The 24277-nt window shown below is 35.1% G+C and overlaps 1 protein-coding gene across 8 annotated transcripts in view; it reads left to right on the top strand.

The window, feature by feature from the left end:
* Nucleotides 1–24277, top strand: part of DGKH (diacylglycerol kinase eta) — a 223040-nt gene that overhangs the window by 195906 nt on the left and 2857 nt on the right. For 2 of the 8 annotated variants that reach the window (XM_027873547.1, XM_027873546.1), the window contains exons 25-31: nucleotides 4–170; nucleotides 938–1043; nucleotides 3654–3746; nucleotides 6992–7111; nucleotides 7482–7587; nucleotides 9021–9151; nucleotides 15860–16619. In XM_027873547.1, coding sequence (XP_027729348.1) covers nucleotides 4–170; nucleotides 938–1043; nucleotides 3654–3746; nucleotides 6992–7111; nucleotides 7482–7587; nucleotides 9021–9151; nucleotides 15860–15949 — 813 coding nt within the window. In that variant the 3' untranslated portion in view covers nucleotides 15950–16619. Of the gene's footprint in view, nucleotides 1–3; nucleotides 171–937; nucleotides 1044–3653; nucleotides 3747–6991; nucleotides 7112–7481; nucleotides 7588–9020; nucleotides 9152–11876; nucleotides 11950–15859; nucleotides 16620–24277 lie in introns of those variants that run through there. The other 6 variants (XM_027873549.1, XM_027873548.1, XM_027873554.1 and 3 more) reach the window with 4 other exon arrangements.

Here is a 24277-nt window from a genome sequence, read left to right as displayed (position 1 = left end):
TAGGCTTTTGAAAACACCCTCAAATCTTGGGAAGACAAACAAAAGTATGATGCTTCTAAGGTGCCCCCCCGACCTCAGTTGTATCCACAACAAGCCATTGATTTAGCCACAGAAGAGGAAGTTACACAGATGCAGCTCTGTTCACAGGCTGCAGAAGAACTCATTTCTCGGTAAGCACTAGCAAACTGACTGAGTTTGACCAACTGATCAACAAACGTTTATTAAGCGTCTATTGTACTAGGTGTCAAGGATTGTGCTTAGCTATGGACAAAGTCTAATATGATAAAAATGAAATAGTCCCTGTTCTGAAGGAATTTGCATTTATAGCAGGAAACAACATAGATAGCATGTAAAATATGTTCACATATTTGCAAATCTTAAAGCATTATGTACATGCTAGATCTTAGTATTATTTTCATTAATAACGACTCTCTTGTCTCCCTTTCTAAACATATCTTTTGTCACTAATGTCCTGTAACCTATTTTTTGCAACCAAATTATTGTTGTCCACATTAAATTTGAGAAATGTTTCCACCAAAAGTGGTGAAAATAAAGTTTTAACACTTAAGGTTTTGTGGTACAACAGTTAGATTCTCCAATAATAAAGGAAGAGTTAATGAATTTATGTTACATCAAATAATTGTTGAAAAAGTAAGTCATTGATTAAGCCTTGACATTTTTTGTATAAATGTTTTTTGTTATGAAGGTGCTTATTGCAGTAGAATTTAGGCTAAAACCCATGGGTAAACAGGCATTTCTTTTTTCATAATGGATGCATTTTGACTTAAAAGCAAATTGTTTTGCTTAATTTATTGAAATACTTGACTATTTTCCACATTTTCCACACTCTAACATGTCTCCCCATCCTGATCCCACAACAACTCCATAGTAGTAATCCTCTGAAAGGCAGGCTGCTAAAATTCTGTTTTGTTTATAGAATCTGTGAAGCAGCAAAAGTTCACAGTCTTTTGGAGCAAGAATTAGCTCATGCTGTGAATGCATGTTCCCATGCCCTGAACAAAGCCAACCCAAGGTTTCCTGAGGTAAGGAACTAGTTCTTAAGGTTAAACGAAACCTCATCTTTTATTTAGATTTCAGTTCACTGTGTTTTCCAGTGTATTAGGGTCATTATTGATAGCTAAAGAATAAAACATGTTTAAGAATGGCCAGGATCTTAAGAGAAATGTGTGATTTGTATTGATGTATTTGGCTTCATTTCTGGCCCATTTTCTTTCTTTCCATTGTACTTTGTATTCCATTTTTGGTATCGCTCTATAATTTTGTTGTTGTTCAATCGTTCAGTCACGTCCGACTCCTCATGACCCCATTTGCGGTTATCCTGGCAAAGATACTAGAGTGGTTTGCCATTTCCTTTTCTGATAGTTCACCCTTTAAATGTGACCTTTCACATATTTCCCTTCTTCCCATTCCTTCCTTTCTTCTCTCCCTCCAGAAATTCTCTCTACTTCTTTTTCCATACTTCCCTATTTTCCCTATGATTCCACATGAATAAAATTCCAGGTTTTATTCCCTAAGCATTTGAATCAAGGACTTCTCAAAGCTGTAGGCTGAAAGTTTTCTTGTTTAATTTTTAAATATTAAGTTCAAAATAGTTACTTTTTATAATTTCAAAATATATAGCCTTTTATTCAAATGGATAAAATGCTTTTGTTTGTTAAAATGTAACTCCTCTAGAAAGATGATACTATTCTGAATGAATTGTAAAAATAAATCATAAGAAGATTTCATTCTTTTGTCATACTGGACAGATTGCTCTCTTTAGAGTCTGGAAGGCCTGAGTTTAAATTCCACTTTACTAGCTGTATTGACTTTCTCCTTCCCCCTTACCATGGCACCAAGGTCATTAAGAGTAAAGTAAAGGAACCTAGATCTTATCTGAGAACTTTATTAGCAAGCATAGCTATGAGAAAACACACACACACACATATGTATATATGTGTATATATACATGTGCACACATACATACTTGTGTGTATATACATCCTGAATCCCCTCCTTACAAGACTATAGTGCATATATTTGTTTTAACCTTTTCTGTTTCCCTGACCCACCCGTGACACTTCTAGGCATCATCATCCTTCATCTCTCCCAAAACTTCACTAATTCCACCCTCCAAGAAGTTTTACCCTTATTGTTTATCACAGTTGTCATGGCTCAGGTAGGCCTGGTTCATGACTGGCTTTTATTACCAGGACAACAACATAAGTGTGCTTGTACATCACTGTCAGCACTGAATTCAGCTTGGCAAGGCTAAGGGCTGCTGACTCAGCACTTGGGTGATTTTTTTTTTTTTTTTCTCCCCCCCAGATTGACCTGTTTCCTTTTTCAGTTGTCTAGGTCTTGTCTATGGTCTCTGAAGTAACCATTTTTTCCTTGTGGGTCTCTCTTTTGTCCAGATGTCTGAATGATTCCATTTCTCTATTGGGAAACCTCTCCCTTCCTTCCCCCCCCTCCATGGTACAGGTGAAACTTAACACAAGATCCTTAACACTTTTAAGGTTAACAATTCCTTTTAACCTTCAAGCTCAACACAGCTTTGACTTGTTAGCCTCAGCATGGCACTATCTACATTAATGCATATTTTGTTGCTGCCCAAATTCTTATTTCATGGGTTTCCAGTGACTGAATCACAGTGGCTTCCCCTTTCCCAATCCTTAGCTCCCCTTGCCAACAGCTGTGGGACTTCAGCCAAGTCATTTAACTTTCTGAGCCTCAGTTTCTTCATCTCCTCATAATGGTTGTAGCACACACCTGACAGAGTTATTGCGAGGTTAAATGAAATAATGCATTGCACTGCATTATTTCAAGTACATTACAAACCTTAAAGAATTATGTAAATATCAGTTTATTATTATTGTTTCCTCCAGTTGAAGTTACTTATCTTTCTTTTTTTTCTTTTACCCATGATTTTATTAATATAAGTAACTCCATCTTAGAGAGTTACCTAGAACACTCAGAGATTAAGTGACTTACCTACTGTTATATAACAAGTATGTATCAAAGGCAGGCGGTGAACCTGGGTTTTCTTGATTCCTACACCAGCCTTCTACTCATTCTGCCATGCTTTTAAATAAGTTACTTAAATAAGACTTGAAAACAAGAATTTGGCCCCATGTTCAGGGCTTAAAAGAAACCTGAATAAGAATCAGGTGAGAATTTAGTTAACTCTATCTTTCTTTATATTTGTTTTGGGTTTTCAAGAGAACGTGTTTTTAGAAGTGGGGAACTGAGTATGTTTACTGGAGGCAGATGTTTGCATTCTTTTTTTTTTTTTTTGGCTAGGCAATGGGGTTAAGTGACTTGCCTAAGGTCACACAGCTAGTAAGTGTTATGTGTCTGAGGCCACATTTGAACTCAGGTCCTCCTGACTCTGGGGCCAGTGCTCTATCCACTGCACCACCTAGCTGCCCCCTAGATGTTTGCATTCTTTTAGCCCGTGGATATAAGATACAGAAGAAAGAGGCAAATGTGATGAGACGATTTGCAAATTCTAAAAAATCCTGGTAATTCAAATGACTTTGGAAAATTACAAGGCCAATTTAACTAAGAATCTGAGTATTTTTCTGATTACTGATGATTGAATCACAATTTAATTCAGTAACACTTATCTCTATGACGTTCTTCTTTTCCAGAGTCTTACCAGAGACACTGCCATCGAAATAGCTGTCAATGTGAAGGCACTAAATAATGAAACGGAGTCTCTACTAATTGGGAGAGTTCCTTTGGTAAGGAAAGGGAAAGAAGTGTTTGATATTAGGGCATTGATGAGGGGATTCATTTGAAGGCCTCAGATTCACTGATGAACCTTTGCTCCTGAGGTTTAGGTGTTTCTTGTCTCTTTTTCTAAGTTCTTTCTTCTAGTGAATGTAAATCATTCGTATGTAAAAACAAGAAAAATATGCCCCAGAGGCTGTGCCCTGACTATATTGTAGATTGAATTGCAGAGTGTTCGCTGAGAATACATAAGCCTTCTCTTGCCAGTGTTTCCCCAGAAACAGTTCCCCTGGAAGACCAAGTTATTGTTCGCCGAATTAACAGTAAACACATAAATGACATAATATCTATTTGCCCAGAAGGGGGCAAATGTGTAACACGGTTAGTCTTGACCAGAGGTAAAATATTCAAGCACAGGTTATTCTTTAGGCTACGTAAGCATAGTGCCAGAAGAACTGTGGAGTGCTGAATTTTGTTGGACATGTGGTCTTGGTTTCCTAAGACAGGGCTTCTTGCTTAAGCTTTTTTTTTTTTCGTCACGGACCCCTTTGACAGTCTGTTGAAGCCTATGGCCCCCTCCTCAGAATAATGTTTTAAAATACGTAGGCTTACAAAGGAAACCAATTATATTGAAATGCAATTACAAAAAATTTTTTTAAACAAGTTCATGGACTCTAGGTTAAGAACCTCAATCCCAGATTTCTTCCTGGGGATGTAGTTAAGGTCCAGTGTAGAACCAACAGTCTATGAATCTCAATCCCTTATCTTCCTTAGCAGCTGAGCACAGTACAGTACAAATAGTAGGTGCTTAATAAATATTTACTGAATGAGTATAACTAACAATTAACTCCAGATAGATATCATAGATAGCTAGAAATAGATAACAGATATATAGACAGATAGACATAGACAGCCATAAAGCACTTATTAAATGTTTGTAAGGCATTGTGCCAGGCACTGGGGATATAAGTATACAGAAGCAAGACAGTCTCTGTAGAGACAGATATACACATACACATACACATGCACTCACGGACACACGCTCTCACACCTGCACACACAGATATTTAGATTGATACATAGCTACATAGATGATGGATAGATAGAGATGATGGAAGGAAGGAAGGAAAAAGGAAGAAAGGAAGTGAGGGGAACAGGGAAGGAAGCAAGGAAGATGAGTTCTCTAAGGAACCTAAGTGCTAAGATAAGAGGAAACTAGCCTGGGGCCAGTCCTCATGATAGGATGGCATTTCTTTCTCATTCCCTTGCCTTCGTGTAGATGTGTGTGCACAGGCATTTTCTTTTGGAATCACTGTGCAAGGTTGTAAAGCCACCATACTGCAGAAGCTGGAACAGTCCTGTTCTTGGTAAACATGACTGGCAGTGACAAAATGGAATTCTGTGCCACCTGGCATTCTCTCCTTCTCAGCTGTGAAGCCTTATCACCCATTCTTAGCAATGACTGGCAGTGACTTCTTGCAACTTCAGTCAAATGTGGCTTTGGTCCCAATTACTAGAATGAAGATTTGTATGGGGGAGATATTAGAACTAACAGTTTCTAAAACTTTCCAGCAGGCAAAGTGTACTAGAAAACATTGCTTTTTCTGTATTTTTATTCTCCTAATCTAGAGGTCTAATGATAGGTATAGATTCTTGAGTAGTTCATGTTTCTGAAAACTTAGTGTATTAAAACAGTTTATTATGGTGAGCATCTTGGGGTTGAGGTTCATGCTGCCTCATGGGTAATTCAGTGGTAATGGTTATCAGCTCCATGCATTGTCAGTTTTACTGGTGTAATTAGTTCAAAATGACCAACCTCTCATCCCAATCCTGTTGTGATAATTCAGCAAACATTTACTTAGTACCTGTCATGTGCAAGGCAGAAAGTGAATAGTGGATAAAGGGGCAGGGGCAAGCCTTGGAATCAGGAAAACTTCAGTTAAAGTCCTGCTTTTGACTGATATCATGTGTCTTGCCTGTGTCACAGGAAAAAGATGATGACTACGTTGTTTTATTCAAGTACTATCCCCTGCCCCCAATTAGGCTGAAAGCAGAGATTGTCTCTCATTTCATCTTGGCATATACAATGTTTTGTTCATTTGGGGAGTTTTTTGGTTAAGTTTTGTTTTGGTTTGGCTTGGGTTGTTTTTTTTTGTTTGTTTGTTTTTTTGGTCCAGACCAGTGATTTCATTTGTTTAGGGAACTCTCAATATGGAAATTCTTTTCACTATTACAGGTTAGCAGCTCATACATAACTTCATACTTTTAAAGGATTTCCCTAGGAGATTAAATGATTTGCCCAGGGTCACATGGTATGGGTCAGGAGCAGGGCTTTAACTGAAGTTTTCCTGATTCCAGGCATGCCCCTTTATCCACTCACTGGTCCTGTTTCTAGTCTAGTCCTCACAAGTGTCATTTGTAGAATCAGTTCCTGTGGAGAAGGGGCCAGTCATCCCCCCCAACTACCAACCAACTATCACTCATGGGGCAGACAAGCCAGGCTAGCTGAAGCAAGGCACCCTGAGGGAGATACAGGAAGCAATATGTTCCAGACAATCCAAAACGCTACCACCACTTCCCTTTAAACCATTTTGGAGGTAGTCTAGGACTCTAAATCCAAGAGCCTTGGGAATAGCAAATGATTAAAAGGTGGTTGTCTACTTTTTATAGAATCCAGATTTACTTCTTTTGCTCATTTTAATCTATCACTTGACTAGTTATATCTCACCTTATCTGTTTCACCTTAGTCTCCCCAATTTTGCTCTAGACATTTCTGTGTCTTATGCTTATTTTTCTTACACTTGCTGTATGAAGTCTGCCAGAAGGTATCAATGCCAAACAGTTTTCATAAGGCAAGTCCTTGATCATTATTTTCTGTAACCATGATGACCTTTATGCTGCTTATTTAAGAATTATGTTTATTTTACATAGTCTAGCCAGTCTAAGAAAGAGTAATTTCCTATCTATTCATGTAAAGAAAGAAAACAACCCAATAACAATCCACATGAATAGAAATGTCAAAAAGCAGCACATTTACCCTGTGAGGTTTCTAAAGGTACACCAGCTGCTGCTGATATCATTGGGAAGCAGAGATTAGGGCAAGGGTGGAAAGGATATTATGTTTCATAGGGTGAGTTAGAAAAAAAAAACATTTTTTTTTTGTTGCTAACTAGATTAATAAAAGTTGTACAAAGTTACTTTCAAAGTATTTCCTCTGAGGTTGATAAAGGAATATTTTTAATCCTCTGGTAAATAGCAGTTGGAATCTCCGCATGAAGAACTGGTATCCAATGCTTTACATGGTGTGGAGGTGGAATTGCAGAAGTTAGCAGAGATTCCATGGCTTTATTGTGTCCTACATTCAAATGATGATGAGGTTGGTGAAGTTTGATTCATTTCTAAATGAACTTTGTTCTTTTCACATAAAAAAAAGAAAGATATAAAACAGAGAAAACAGTTCAGAATAATCGTGATTTTTTTCATTCCATGGACCAGGGCAAACTTATGAATTTTGACTTCCAGCTGCCCTGTTTCTGCACAAGAATTAAAAAGTCCTTATACAGAGATAGCCAAGGAATGTAAACATGTTTTGAATCAACCACTGGATAATGAAAATTTCTTAAAGTTACCCTCATTTCATAATGTTGACACAGAAGAAATATCCAAGGATTGTCTTTATTGTATCAGTGAGATTCTCTTCCTAAAATATTATAGAAGTGGTTCATTTTAAAATCTGTTTCAAACAGGATCCTCCTTTGGATTATACAAAAAGAAACAAAAGCACTGTGTTTCGCATTGTGCCCAAATTTAAGAAGGAGAAAGTCCAGAAGCTGAAGCCGAGCCCATTGCCTGGTAGGTGCTCCATGTGACAGCAAAAGCATATTCTCACTGTAACAGATCTGATGAAAATAATGTTGCACTTAAAATATGTAGAAAGAATTCAGTGGGCATCCACATTTATTAGCTGTGTAAGGAAATAAGGTAACTACTTTTTTGACTTGTACTTTGCTTGGTGGATGTTAGTGTATTTGTATTTGGATGGTTCTTTATTCTCCGAAACAGCAGTCTAAGATACAGGTATGTAACTTGTCTTTCCACTTCAAAGGGAAGTCTAGACACACACTCTAGAGTCCTTTAATGGAGTATAGCAGCTTTCATCTGCTCCTTTAACCTACTAAGTATGTTTCCCTAATAGCCATACATTCTTTTTCCTCTCAAGTATAGAATCTTACTCTGCTGTTTCCCCATCCCAACACACACACACACACACACACACACACACACACACACACACACACACCCGATGGCAATCTACAGTAATACCTGTGTTTGTAAAATAAAGATTAAACAATCTCTTTGCTGTTCTCTTTCCAGTTTTCCTTTCATTCATCCCTGGAGATCGAACCTAATGACATTATATGCCTAAAGTACAAACAAGAGCTGACCTTTCTGGTAGTAGCTGCCTTTTTACAACCAAACACATTCATTACCTATTTGAATTACCCATCTTACTCAAAAAAGCTCATAAAATCTTAATGATGAGGTTTATAAAACAGTTGTCTAAGAACTAATTAAAAAAACACAACATGGCACATGAGTAGGTTAATCTGAAGCTAACCAATGTTTAATAAAATATACAAGAGAATGATCATCCTGTAATAAACAATAATATAACATGACTAACCTCAGAGTGTAGTGCTGATAAAGCTTTTAAATGGCCTATTAAACTGATTTAACAGAGTATTGGCTACTTTAATTAAGGATACTAGAGAAATCAGTAAGAGGAAGAGACTTGAATTCAACAAGACTATAATCAGAACAAAGTTTCTGTAAAATTGAAACCCCCGTATCAGATTTTATATTCTAATTAGAACTTGTAGCTCACTTCTACTGGTAATAGAGCTTATAAATGGTCATTAAGAAGTAATCAGTACTCATTTGGCCCTTGCATCACTGATCCTAATGGTAAAAAAGTAAAGTTTTGATACATCTCTTGTAGTTTGGGCAGTGTTAATGAGGAAATTGGACTAAAGCTAAAAGCACGGCTGCAAGGCAATGAACCCTGTCTTTGGATAGATATTTTCTCATATTTACTGCTAATCTGTAACCTGCATGGAAAAAACAAAACCCAGGAAATTGTCCAGTTTTGTGGAAATGATACCTTTAGCCTTTTCCTTGGCTAGCTCTTGCAGTTCTACTCTGTTCTCCTCTCTCTTTTGCCATCCTTTGCTTGTAATGCTTTGAGCATGTAGAAATTAAGGGGGTTTTGCTCTTAACTTTGGTAGTTCAAAAGTGGGGCACAGATGAAGTTGCTGCTTGGCTGGATCAGCTCAATTTGGGAGAGTACACAGAAATCTTCATCCGCCATGACATCCGAGGGGCTGAGCTTTTGCACCTGGAAAGGCGAGATCTTAAGGTATTTCCTTTGTGCTACTTTTCTGCTCTTAAGATTTTTCTTAAACCTTAACTCCTTTCTTCTCTGTTCGCCTTTTGTTATGTGCTTGTAGCTTGGCTTACTTTGTGCAAATATGCAATAAACTAAACCACACCTTCCTGTGGCCTGAGCTCTTTCTGTGTTGCACTGTACTTGAAGCTGAGGATATCAGCAATATTTTCTTGTCAAATGCTTCACACAGAATGATAATGTAGCTGGGGCTCAGTGAACATAATCATTTCCCTTAGCACCAGCAGCAGCTATGACTGCACTCTTACCTGCTTGAGCTTATTGCATGGGATCAGTTTGGAAGGTGACAGCTGCTGGTAAAAGATCTTAAAGGCTTCTCATGTAAGGTCAAGAGCTGAAATTTTGCTCATAGTCATTAAGTATTTTAGTAAGTATACATAAGGACTTAATGGGTAAGAGTTAGAACAACAGCCATGTACAGATCCTATTTATCTGAGAGCAAAGCTGATATTTTATTGAGTCATGTTAATAAATTCAAATTTCCTATCAGTTAATTACTTACAAAGTCATTTTTTCTTTAACAAGCTAAATCAAAATTATGATCATTTTTAAAGAAAACAACATGGAACTAAGTTGTCAAAAGTGATAGGGATAGATAACAGTTATATTTCAGTTTGCAGAAAAACACTATTCAACTAAGAACTAGCATTGGAAACATCCAAATTATTTTAGATTTGTGTGAGAAGAAAGTGTCTAAAAATTTAAGTTGTTCTTTTCTTATTCTTACATTCACATGACACTGAGTTTTGCAATGTACTTTATATACATCATCTCATTTGATTATCATAACTCTTAGAAGTAGATAGGAAAAATATTATTTTTGCTTTGCAGATGGAGGAAAATAAGGTTCAGTATGCTTATCATTGCTAATAATTCTTAAAAGCTTATATTTGTATAACAGTTAAATGATTTGCCCACAACTAGTGAGCATAAGGTTACATTTCTCATTACAAGTGATCTAATGATAATTAGCTATTATTTTTTTCTAGCTTGAGTGATAGACAAGTAAGAAAAAAAGTCTCCTTGCATGTTGTAACAGTGTACATTGCTTATGTTGGCATTAAGAATTACAAATGGTCAGTACCTTTAGATGCAATGCATCTTAAAATCAACTGCATGGTGAAATCACAACTCTGCCTTCACTGTATCTTGATAATGGAGTGATACCTTTGCTTATACGGACATTAGGAGAACCTGCCAAATGTGCTAGTAAAAGTGTTCAAAAAGGAAATATAGATCTTCATCATTCCCTGGGATTGCTAAATTTGTCTTATCACTATGAAAGGAAATTAGACTTTAAAAGTTTTATATAGAATTTTCTTTTTCCCTGGATAATTTAATTCTGAAGTACAATAATAGTGGAAAGAGTTAAATGTATATTGTTCTGCCAGCAGCAAAACCTGCTGCTTCAGAATGATTACCCTTTCCTGGCTGGTTGGTGTGACTGTAGGCAATGGTTGTACCCTCTAGACCTGAGTCTTGGAAGAATTGTTAATTATAGCCAGAGGTGTGAACAAGGGTTAGGAATTTTTACATTTACTTTCAACAAAAGGGGCTCGTTAAACATATGTAATACCTCTTTGATTGTTCTTATCTAGTTCTTAGAAAACCATTTTACAAGATTGTGTTCTGCCAAACTTTCATGTCTCTCTCTCCCTCATATATGAAAAAAATTCAATATATTATGTGAGATAGTATCAGGATAAGGATATCTTTTTCTGTATATCTTTCTTTTTCTGTACTATCACTGAAGTTTCTGACTTTATATAAGGGTACTTGAGAACATTTCTATGTTGTTAATTATTTTCCCACAAAATATTACATAGGAAATCATTTGTTAGAATGATGTACATGGTAAATATTTGTTATGAAAATGAGCTTAGTTTTATTTATTTTGATATAGCATTTTGTGATTTTTCCTTCATTCTGGAGATATCCCAGATGCCCAGAATTTTGGGACTAGAATTTAAGGATTCCATCAATATATTTATGTCCAATAATCAATCAACCCACAAGCATTTATTAAGCACGTACTACATGCCAGACACCCTGCTAAATGCTGTGGAAGATAAAAGGAAAATAGAAATGACCCTTGCCCTCAAGGTGCTTAAAATTGAATGAGAGAAACAATGCATATAAATGGATACCTAACACGATACATACAGAGTAGATGAAAGGTAACTTTTGATAGGAACTAACATCTCTAACATGTTAGAGGAAATCAGGAAAAGTGTCTTGCAAAAGGTGGTGTTTCAGCAGGGGCTTGAAGAAATCTGGGGGTTCTAAGAAGGCAAGGTGAGAAGGGAGATTAGGCTAGATGTGGGGGACAGCTAGTGGAAAGGCATAGAGATGGAGGATGCAGCATTGTGTGTGAGGACTATGGCAAGTAGGTCAGTATGGCTAAATTGTGGAGTATGTAGAGGGGGGCAACGTGCAAGATACCAGAAAAGTATGAAAGGAAAGGGTTGTTAAGGGCCTTAAATGCCTGACAAAAGAGTTATTATTAGATCCTGGATGCAATAGGGAGTTTATTGAGTAGAAGGGCTGAAATGGTCTCACCTACACTTTAAGAAAATCACTTTGGCAGCTATGTAGAAGAGGTTAAGTAACTTGTGAAGGGTCACACAGCCAGTAAATGCTTGAGACCAGATCTAAACTCAGTTCTTTCTGACTCCAGGTCCAGCACTTTATCCTATCTACTGCACCACCTCTCTGCGTTGTTGATGTGTTATTTGAGATGCTTATGGAACATCCAGTTTTAAATGTCTAATAAGCAGCTGGTAATATGGACCTGTATGCATGTGTGTATGTATATATTATGTATGCGTGCATGTATGTATGTATATATGTATGTGAATGTATATGTATATATTAGATCAATTGATCTATCTGGGAGTCATCTAAGTAGTGATGATAACTGAACTAATAAGATTACCAAGTGACAGCATAGAGAAGAGAGAAAGGGACTCTGGAGAGAACTTTGGTGGCATACCAACAGTTAATGGGTATGATACAAAAATCTAGCAAAGGAGACTAAGAAGAGGTCAGACAAGTAGGAGGAAAAGACATGACACCAAAATGCAGAGGGGTCCAAATTATATGGGAATGAGTGCTTTGGAGATTTTGTCTGTTCTTGCTAATAGCTGTTGGTTGGAAAGGAGAGAAGCAAAACTATATTTCCTTCTCAAAATTAAGGGAGAAAGAGGAAAGTAAGTGAGGAAAACAGTGTTCATTTGGAAGACAGCAAGGCAGAATGGAAAAGACTAGGCCTGAGACTAAGGAGAACTGAATTCTAGCCTCAGCTCTGCTACTACATGTCTATGGGCATATAATCTCTCTCAGCCACAGTTGCTTTATCCATACATTTAAGGAGATGGGCTAGATGCCATCTAAATCCTTTCCAACTTTCAAAAATCAGTGATTTTAGTTATGCTTGTTATAAAGGCTCTTTAAATACAGGAAAATTTTCAAAAAGCATGGTCATTTTAGCATCTATATACATGTTAATTAGTTTCTAAGAGGATGATAATATCTAACATTTATACAGTGCTTTACATACGTGATGTTATTTGATCCTCCTAGTAACCCTGTGACAATAACATAATAGTGTATCCTTATGTAAGTCTCATAGAAAGAAGTCTAAATCAGTTTTAGCTATAATGGTTTCCATAAGCTCAGTTCACAAGAACAGGAAATACTTCAAATAATCCTGTCTTAAATGATACAGTGCTGAGAAATGTTTTTGAAGCCATCTATTTTGAGATTCATTTGGCACTGTCTAGTGGAAATTAGGTATCATTTATACTCCTTAAGTGCTTAGGTTCCTATTAGATTTGGGAACTGAATGGTAGGAAAATATGTGGTCTAAATGTAACCTGAGGATCCCAAGGATGTCAGTCCCTTAGTCCAAGAGAACCTTTGAAAGATTTTTGTTTTATTTCTAAAGTCAGTTTAAGAAAATCAATTTAAGAGTTCTAGGAAATAAAGTGCTAAGCAGTAGCTAATACATGTCTGTTAAATCATACTAACATTTTATTTTCTTCTTGAAGATGACAAGCTGACCTTAAGGAAGAAGAAAATTGTAAGGTTCACAGTCTTCCAGAGTGTAATTAATCCAACTAATTAAAGTATTAGAAGCATTATTCTCTAGGTATAATAGTGATAAGGCAGGTAAACAGTAACTATCAAATTGTACTTTCTGGGTAGCTGTCAATAGCATGATGAGTGCTAAATGAAGGATAACTAAGTGTTAAGTGGAATTTTATTGACTTTTTCTGGGCTTGACATCAACATTTGTGCTCTGGGATTTTTCTCATTGGAAGATATAAAAATCTGGCAAGCACTGTAAGCAAAATCCATCTCTGCCTCATGCACTTGCCACAGTATTGATAGTTACTGCTATCAACAAGAATGATTCCACAAGTGAAACCGTTTGAAGAAAGAGGGAAGCAATGGTGCTGGACCTGCAGTTCTTGTCTTGTCTTAAGAACATACCTCCAGTGAAATGAATAAGGAAACCATGGTACAGAGCTAAGGAAAATGTGAGAAGTTTGATAAGCAGTCTACATAGTTCAACCGGTCCACTGACAGAAGGTCAAATTATAATGGACTCCAACTATAGCAAAGGAAATACAGTAATCAGTCTGTACAACTATTATTGAGAAAACTCAGCTACCACATAATACTGTATAAGAGTGTTAACACACACAGTGTAAAAGGTATCCATATTATGAAAAAGAAAATATGTGATTTCATCAATATGAGGAGCTTCTGATGTGGTAGCTTCCCCCACCAAGCTGCCTTAGTAGATAAGTTTGAGAGAGTTAGCTTAGGCACTGAGACATGAGATGGCTTTTCTGAAGTCACTTAGCTGTAGGATCTGAACCCAACATTTTCTGAGTCTAGTACTGTCTCCATCAGTTAATGCTATGTGCTACCTCTAAAGAAAATAACATATATATATATGGAGATCTGCAAAGCAAACATTTTAAAATTTTTTTGATGGGTCAATTACATACTAAAAAAGTTTTATAGGAACTGATCTGTAATTGATCTCAAGCTTGAAAATAGCTGTAGATATTTGAAAATAGTAACATTTATTGGAAATGCTCAAGGCCATCAGAAGTATCTCTATTGCAATATAAAAAAAGATTCATGAATTTTTTATGGGTTTATTGATACTTTTAAAAAATATGGCTGCAAGGTAAGTGTTATAATATTTCAGGAGTTTTAAAGAATGGATCAGGCTATGATTTTTAGAGAATCAGGTAGAAATTTGGAGTATTCCTGTATTCATTCTATTTGGACAAATGACTTTGTATTTCTTTTTAACCTTACTTAAATTGCTTTGCATGCTGCCTGAAGCCATTGGTTTTTAAGTCATTTCAGTGACTTTCTAATTTGCTAAGTGGTTGTCTCATTTTAAACATTAACAAAATGTTTGGAATTATTTCTTACAAAGAAGTACCATAACTTGGAAGGTTGCATATGGTTACTCTAAGAGCTAAGAATTAAGATAAAAACCATATATATATAGTACATATATGTATGTATATTTGTGTGTATATATGTATAGATAGATAGATAGAAAGAAAGAAAGTCTTCATGGGTTGTATATAGCTCAACGGGAGTCCACTGAGGGAAGTTCACATTAGGTGGACTTCAGCTATAGGAAGGAAATTTAGGTAAGCAGTTCAGTATAACCTTTATTGAGAAAACATAGCTCATTATAACACAGAGTAATATATGAGGATTAACCAAGTATAAAAAAGTATCTGCTTTCTCAAGAAGAAAACATCAATCACTCATTATTGATTGATTGATTAAATCTAGTACAATAGGTTTTCACATTCTCAAAGAGAAAACATGGTTTCATCAACATGGGCAGCTTCTGGTGTGGTAGTATTTCAGATATGGGAAATTATGCCTATCTTGAATCAGCAGCAATCACACATTTATGAAAGTTCAACATTGATATCTGATATTAAAAAACATATTGAGAAATGAGGAGTTTGAGGAAATAGTCAAAAGCCCAGCATTAAAAGTTCTTTCCTAGGATGAGTAGAAATACTTATTTACACTCTATAGTCATTTGTAGTCACTGATACAGCAATCAAACTTATTTTTGTATGTAATCAAAGGTTACCGCCAAAGATTATTTCTCCATGTACATTTAGGAAGAGTTACAGAAATTGGTGTCTGTTTTTCACACTGTTTTGCCTCACTTTTGAAGCATAGAACTTGAGCTTCTGCAAAAATGTATGAGGCTATAGATGCATCAGAGTCAACAGCGTACATCATTCCCTCATAGAGATCCCTGTTATTAGAAAGGAGAAATTAAGCCATACCTGGAATCTTGAAAATCTGCCAACAGAGTTGTTAAAGAATTAATGCGAAGCTTCTGTAGGTATTTTCTTCAGAAGATCAGTCACAGGTTGCTGATTTCACAGTGAGTTAGGTAAAATATTCATTTTGTAAATCCTTTTCTTTCTTCTTGCTAATTCCACATTCAGAACCATTAAACGTAGAACTCATCAGATTCAGTGTTGGTCCAGTCTTGTTGCTCACCAAATTGAATGTTTCACTGTAAGTTTTCTCCTGTCAATAAACTTTCTTCTTTCTCTCTTTCTTTCTCTCTCTCTTTCTTTTTTTTTTTTGTAGGATCTGGGGATAACGAAAGTGGGTCATATGAAGCGAATTCTTCAGGGAATTAAAGAGCTAGGAAAGAGCACTCTGCTGTCTGAGGTGTAATTCTACTGGTGCTACTTCTTGAAAGAGGGAGAATTATTAGTAAATGCAAAATTATCAGAGGCAATTTGCTGTCCTTGTAGTTTACTGTGTGGATAAATAAGCACTAGTGCACCCCATGTAGGTGGGTTTATTTATATTGTGGATGAAAAGCTTGGTTGGAGGTGTTAAAAAAAAAAAAGATTTCGTGCCAAAAAAAAAAAATAGTGCATTCCGTGAAGCCATTTTCTTATTGTGTGGACCTGGCATGTTCAATGTGCACATATTGAAGAAAATCTAGGAGCACAGTAAACTACAGTGTCTGAAAAATGGAGATGTGAAGTGGAGAATTTCCTTAATCCTGGCCTAATGTGGCTTTCCTACAATGCAACAACATATCATTATGTGGAGACAGGTTTCACTTTGACAGATCTGAGGCAGAGCTTCTTTCTTGGAATCTCTATTCAGAGGAGTGCTATTAAAGTCTTGTGGTTTTGCACGTGAGATTGATATTGCCTCAGGAGCCCAGAATTCAGTGGTCAAGGGAATATAGTTAACTCCACAAATACTGTGGGTACAAATTACAATGCACGATGTTCCTGCCTGAACTGACTTTCTTTTTGTTGCATGACACATCTAGTACTTTTAACACTTGAACAACCTCAATATTAGTTTTAAAAGAATTTAATTTATTACTCCCCAAGTATATTTTTTGTTGTTTTTTTCCTATTGTTTAGTGTTTTATTTTATCTAAACATCCTGTGGTTAAGAACTTGGAGACGTGAATACATTGTGTTTGTGCCATATTCAACACCAATGTACATTTTATGTAAGCTAGTTTTCTTTCAGTAAATCATATGCAGTAGGTATATCAGTTAAGAAATTTCTCTCATCTTATTAAGGCCCATTGTATAATAAAACTAGTACCTGACTCCCCAGATGAAAAGCTCCATCAGAAGTTTCTCATAGTTCATTTAAACTGAAAAATTCTTTCATGTTCCTTCTTGGATGTATAACATAACTTTGGTATATTTATCACACACATTTCTTGTAAAATATTTTTTCAGACATTTAAAAATATTTAGCTTTGGTATTTATAACCATCTTCTATATGACAAAAGCAGGTAGGGTATTAACCCAGTGCTGACTGTTTCCATATTGTACCTTGGGACTACCTAATAAATATTGAAGAAAAGCAACAATTTAACCCAGATGGAATCTTGAGATACCATTTCATTGATATTTTCTAAACATTTGTTTGCCAAATACATAGACAAAATAATTCATAGAAAAGCAACTAAAATGAAATCTCTTCAAAAGTAAAGACTGGTTAAGTATGTGTTCATGGTATAGCTGATGAAATCATGAAACTCTAATAGAGTAGGGTTCCTTCATCATTCTATGGATGTCTATAAAAAAAAAAGTCCACTGTGTTCTTGGCTAGCAGACTGTTCTGTTGTATCATATATCTATATCATAATGTTTTCATGTCTAATTTATGAATATATCTTAACTTCCACCAAAATATTTGCTTACTATATTCAAAAAAAGGGAATCATGAGAAGTAATTTAAAGGAGGAATTTTAAGCCTTAAAGCTAAAATTGGTTTTTAGGCATGAATTGATCATTGTCTAATATGCGTTATATGATTCCACACTAACATGTGCACGTGAGAAACCTTGCTTCTACCCCTTCCATACTCCCTACCCTCCTTTATGATCTAAGCATTTTCCTGTTAGCTTGCAAAACAAAAGAGATGGAACCAAAACTTCAAACTCTTATATCAGAGGTGCCTCTCATGCTATACCAAAAAGAGAGAAAGAGAAAGCTACCTTGGAGAATATGGATGTCTGAACTACATTTAGGAAAAATAAATAAATAAGCTAAATAAAACATTTCTACTTAGCTTTTAAGAAAAGGAAGGTTTTTGAGCTTTTATATATCCAAGAATACACAAACATCTTAATGTTTTAAAATAAATTATTTTTAAATTTTGCTCAACATTGACCCCTTTAATTTTAGGTGGTATATGTGATATCTCTATGTGATCTCTATATATACCCAGTAAAATCTCAATTGACTAGAATTTCAAAACTGGAACTAAGATTTTTGCTGCAATTGTCTTTTAGAAGAATCATCCCCAAAAAGCATATCTGATATTAGGGATTTAATTTTAAAAATAAAATTAGAGCAATATTCCTTGTCTGTGTGCAAAACTGCCTTAGCCCAATCCAATACACTAACAGCTATTCCTGGGCTTTATCCCTTGGCCTCTCTGGATTCCCATAAGCTTAATGAGGGAGCCAGATTCCTATAGCTAGTAAGGTACAAAAAAGAAGGCAAAGAAACCTGTCCAGGTAGAGTTTGGAAAGCAGTTTGGGGAGGGAAGGGGAAGATGTTTGCTCTCGAATGGTAAGCTTATTTCCCTGGACTGAGCTGGTTGAGTTACCACCACTACCATGGTGGACACAAGCTTCCTCTGATTCCCTCAATCCCGCCCCTTCAGGAGCTTGAGGATCCTACAGAAGGAATTGTGAAGCCCTGCCTTGGGCCGTCTTTTACAAAGTGAGAGACTGGTTTCCATTTGTTCTTTTGGACTAAAGCAGAGGGCAGAGTAGCTCTAACCAAAATTTTAAAATAATTTCATTTCTTGTGCCTAACTAAGCCACTAGAGCTAACTTTAGACATATTCCTCTACTCTTTTGTCATTTACCACTTACCACTTCATTTGTTCTCCTGGTGACTTGAGATTTCTTCTCTAGTTGAAACCCTGTCCTTGGTGACCACAAGTGAGTGATCAGAAGATTGGTCTTATGGGAACTGGAGTAGATCAGAGGTGCTGAGCTTCTATGTACCCCAAGCCTACCATGAACTCTAGTTACGTATGCTTAGGCGTCATAATTTGTTGTTTATGTTGTCATTTAGCCCCAGTTTATAAAAATTAGGAGAATAATTACTTTTGTTAGAGGGTGTTCTTACATCAATACCACCTCTGCTCAGACTTCCATACTTTTTCCAGCAATACCTTTTGATTTGATTCAATGTATGTTTATGCCAATGAAATATTCATAAAGGAATGAATCTTTTGGCAACAAAAGTCCATCGTAACCTTATTTTTAATTTAAATACACTTGTGCTTGCTTTACCTCACCTTTGAGAACACAAAGCAGTACTCAGAAAGGATTAATTGTGCATTGAATAAAAATTGGGAAGTCTAAAGTGGTCACAACTGAAGTCCCATTTTACATGTAAGACCTTCAAAGAAAGAAATTATGAACTAGACAAGGATATATTGTTTTGTAGTGTGCTCTCTTAATTCTGTAAAGTAGTACTTCATAAATTAATGGTACCTTGAAAGAGTACTCTGAAAGTTAACTCACTACTTCCCAACCATAGTCACATAATTTCTTATATGATCTATCCTATTGTCTGTTATTTTAATCAGGTGTCTTTTCAAAATTCACTTGGTTTAAGAAATCCTTCACTTATCAGTGTTTCTATATAGGTTATTTACTAAACCATTGCCAAAGATGCACTAACCATTTTGGTGCCTAAGTGGAACTACTTTAGGCTGTTTTAATTAGGTGTTGGTTCAGGAAAACAACTTTAATGTAGACTGTGACTTAGACAATTCTATTTGATATTAATTCTACACATGATTTCAAAATATACGAGGAACAATTTCTTATTGAGAAGTTAGTGTTTTAAACTTTCATGTAATATAGATGTGAATTCGCTACAGGATGTAGCTATCTAATTATGCACTGAGAAAAATCTCTCAATCTAATAAATGCTCCTGTCTCCTCTCCCTGAATAACTTGCCTATGCACCTTGAAAATGCATGGAGAATAAAGCTATAATGTTAGACAGTGGTTATGCAAATGGAAGGAAAATGAATTATATAAATTAGATAAGGAAAAACCAGCCCTGCAATTTTCTCAAATGCAAAGAGATTGTGTATTGATTGAAGGATGACCCAAGTAGCTCTCATAGAATTTAGTCATTCCCTATTCCTTATTCTACTAGAGCTATATAACATGTGCATGCATGTGCGTGCGCAGTGGCAGTGGGGATGGAGGGCTATTATAGATATGATAGTGGTATGTGTGAAAGAGTCTAGAATTTAATTTTATTGTTTTGCTATAACTTCCTACTGATTTTTCTCCTCTTTGTACAATATTTTTAATTGTGCTTTCCCCCTATTTCTGGTAATTAACTCTTCTATCAACCTTCTTATAGGATGGTACTAGCTGTCTTTGAATTATATGAAGTTTTCTTAAAGATACCCTCTAAATTTGAAAAAAAAAGTCAAGATTATTATTATTCTTTGTGATAGTCAAAGAGGACATTACATTGGTTTTCTCCTTATCACTATTGCTTTTGTTCTTGCTTTATTATTTTTCCCCCAAATTATTTTTTTCGATGTAAAGGGGTATATAAAATGTAATAGTTCAAAGGATTTGAGGCAAAAGGCAACTGTGTTCTAGCTTTTTTGTTTATCATATATTCCGTCTTTAGGGAAAAGGAATTCCACTATAGTCACTTCTAATGCATCAAAGCTCAATTTAGTATCAATTTCAAATATAAACACTATCTCATTCAATATAAAACAAGAACTTTATTCCATTCATATGTTGAACATGCTCTATTTACCTATATTTATATGCTCAAATGAATTTTTAAAAATCTCCTTTCAAAGCCTCACTGGGAAAAAATAAATAAATAAAAACAAGCCATAATGTTAACATTGTTCCCCCTATCCAAACACATTTTTTTAAAATACTGTTTTTCTAAGTTATAAATGTTGTGTGTGTGTGTGTGTGCACATGTGTGCATGTGCGTATGTGTCTGTGTGCTTGCGTGTATTGTGTAAAACATAGTAAATTATCTATTTGGTAAGAATTACATTTCAGAGTAAATTAACAAAATCTAGAGGAAGTTAGTGCTATTTCTATTCATTAAAATACATGAGTATATGTATTTGACATGCAAGCTGATAAAGACATAGAATATATTTTGTTTGTGATCCTTAATGTTTGATTGCACTATTAATGTTTACCACTGTTTATTCATATCTATATCTGTACCTCTAAGTATTAAGCTTATGAATAGATATTTTTTTTACAGTTCTGGTAACTGGTAATTAGTGCTCTAGAAGGTTTTGATAAGTGTAATGGTTGCAGTTTTATGAAAGAGATTATATTAATATAATAAATTGGAGTAATATTTTTATCCTATAACTAGGAAAATACATGCTAATTCCAAATTGTTAAATGATAAATTGGTTATTTGTCCTGTCTCAGAAGTGAGTTAGAAGTCTCACTTTCACATTATATAGCATATTTATACAACAGGCTTTTCCTTTTACTGATTTTGTTTTTTTTTTTCCTAAAGAGTGTTTTGCTGTGATTTTTATATCAGAATATTATCATGTTGCTCATTCAAACTGCAAAGATTTATTCTGATTTGCAGGAATTTTATGCATTTAAAACATTTGAGTAACAAACTAGCCTTATATATGTGGTTAACTTTGGGGCAAGAATTTTAAATTTTAATATTCTGTTTTTGAAGAGAAAAAAAAGGAAATGTTGACATCAATAGCAGTGATGATAGACAGCATTAACAAGATAATAATCAGTAGAAGGCTTCACCAGTTGTATAAATCAATGTATTTATCTCTATAAAATATATTAAGGAACTTGATCTTTTATACAAATCGCATTTTCTAGTTCTTTTATACTGCTGTTGCATACTTGTTAATAATGCTGTTAATAATTTGCTTACATACTTGAAGCACTCATTTCTGTCAAACAGAAGCCCATCTTGTTCCTTTCCGAAACTTCTTGTTAATGGAAAGATGACTCTCTTTCTAACAGCTAAATGGATGGCTGAAATGAAATACTGCATGCTAAAATCATTTGGGATGTTACTGCAGAATTATTGCATTTTTTAAAGTGTGGAAAAATCAGAAAATGGAAATGAATTTCAGAAATTTAAGAATGTTGATGTTTTTTCCACATGTTCCAGTATGCTAGTTTTTTCTTTACCACCCAAGCAAATTTCTCTTCAAACTCAAACGTCTGCCCAGTATTAATTGTCCATCTTTGTGGCTTGGGAGAAATCAATTACTGCACACCTAACATATATACAAATAAGCATAGAAAGTGTTGCATTCTGCAGGGAGGCATTAAGACCCATTCCAGGGTTTCATTTACACAGTTATTTAAGTATGCATTTACAATTTCACTATCTGTGTATGGATATAGTTTATTTGCATTCTTTAGAAATCTAGGAAACCCATTTTGTTTTGTCATCGATTGCCAACACTCAATTATACAACTAACTGGGTGCATACTTGTCTTTTTAATTATGTTGATATGTATTTTAAATATATTTTATATAAAAACCTTACAAGTTTTGAAAAACAATTTTAAGCAATTTCAAAAATTACATCATACAAACAAAAAAAATCCATTCCAAGTTAGAATGAAACAATGTTGTGTGCCTAAATTTAGTTCATTATTCTTAGAAACCCTAAAGTCAATTTAGAAATTAGTTCGCTTTTATAAGGCAACTAACAGATTTTACATATTTCCAAGCTGTCATAGAATATTAAAGATAATTTTTAACAAACTATTGTGAATGCTTTAAAAATAAAAAGGAGAATAAGTCATATCATGTATTATCTGTTGACACATGAACTGATACACGGTGACAACTCAGTTACCAGCTGGTATAGTTGGACAATATACTTTTGACACCAAGGTCCAGTAAAGTATTGGTTCCCTTGAGGGTGCAGCCCACTACCAATCTGGTTCATGCTGTAGTTACCTTTCTTGCCTGGCTTTTTTCTTTTTTTTCTACTTCTACCCTTTCTATTTTTTTTCCTATTATTTCCTATAATTTATTTCCTATTAAATCCTATTAAATTATAAATTAAATTAAATCCTATTAAATATTCATATTATTTTCTACCCTTTTTCCTTAAGAGAAGATAGAATTCTGGCTTTATATGTGGAATACATCATAAACATGATTTATGTTGCCTGAATGAAAATCTATTTATAATAGAGGAAGAAATGTGGAAATCAGGATTATTTTTGTTGACCTAAGAGGGAAAGTCACATAAATCAAAATAACCTCATTAAAATAATCAAATTAGGGGCAGCTAATTGGCGCAGTGGATAGAGGACTGGCCCTGAAGTCAGGAGGACCTGAGTTCAAATCCGGCCTCAAACACATAACACTCACTAGCTATGTGACCCTGGGCAAGTCATTTAACCCTAATTGCCAAAAAAAAAAAAAAATTAAAATAATCACATTAGTTGCTAGCATGAAGCTATAGTGGTAAAAGACGCACCTTTTTTCTTGCATAATGAATTGTTACCTACTACCACATGCTACCTGAGCATTGCTTTAAAAGTGTCTCTACTCAAGGATTTGATCAAATATGTTCATGCTTTTTGATGTGAGATAATGTGTCTTATGGAGCCCTAGTTAGCATCAAAGAAAATACCCTGTATGGCAGATGTTAAAATATAAGAAAAATTGGATTAGAAATGGTTGGTCAGGTGTTTTCATTTTTTCCTCACTAACTAAATTAGACTGACAGCAAGACTGATCAGTAGACCGTACAACAAGAATATAAAATTCATGAAAAATAATGATTTAGTGACCTAGTATGCAAATGAGAAGAAATTGAGGTTCTTCCTTAAGAAAAAAAAAGTTAAATTTTTGAGTGATTTCTCAACATACAGAATAGTGAGAATGAAAATTTTCAAAATTGTACATTTCTAAGACTCCTTTTAGCAAATGAGACAGAAATTCTATTGCTATTAGCTTATGAAAGATGATGAAATGATAAAATTAGCTGGTCTCTGGAGGATGCTGGTAATTGAATTTTATATAAAAAGAATTTCCCCTCCAGCCAAGAAACTTAGTAACCACTAATTGGAAAAAAACTATAATATGTACTAGTGCCATTAATGGAGATTTGGGGATTTTTGAGATACTTTTTGTTTAAGTGCCAAATCAAGGTTCTTGCCGTGCCTGTGCCATTGAGGCTATCGCTGAGTCAGGGAGGGTTACTGAATGGATGACTATCTTAAGTTACGTGAAATCTGTTACCATTTAGATACATACAGTAAAACAAGAATGCAAGCTTAAAATCCAGACAATACTTCTTTTGTATCTTTTCAATGGTAAAATTTAGGAAGAAACTCAAAGTTTATATAATAGTATCAATATACAGGGTCTTCCAAAAGTCTTATTGTAGCTTTAAGCTATTGGAACACTCTGTATTTGCGTGTGTGTGTGTGTGTGTGTGTGTGTGTGTGTGTGTGTGTGTGTGTG

The sequence above is a fragment of the Vombatus ursinus genome, unplaced genomic scaffold, assembly GCF_900497805.2.
Source record: "Vombatus ursinus unplaced genomic scaffold, bare-nosed wombat genome assembly UNPS02014802.1, whole genome shotgun sequence".
Lineage (NCBI taxonomy): Eukaryota > Metazoa > Chordata > Mammalia > Diprotodontia > Vombatidae > Vombatus > Vombatus ursinus.
This window is presented reverse-complemented; position numbering and strand designations above follow the sequence as displayed.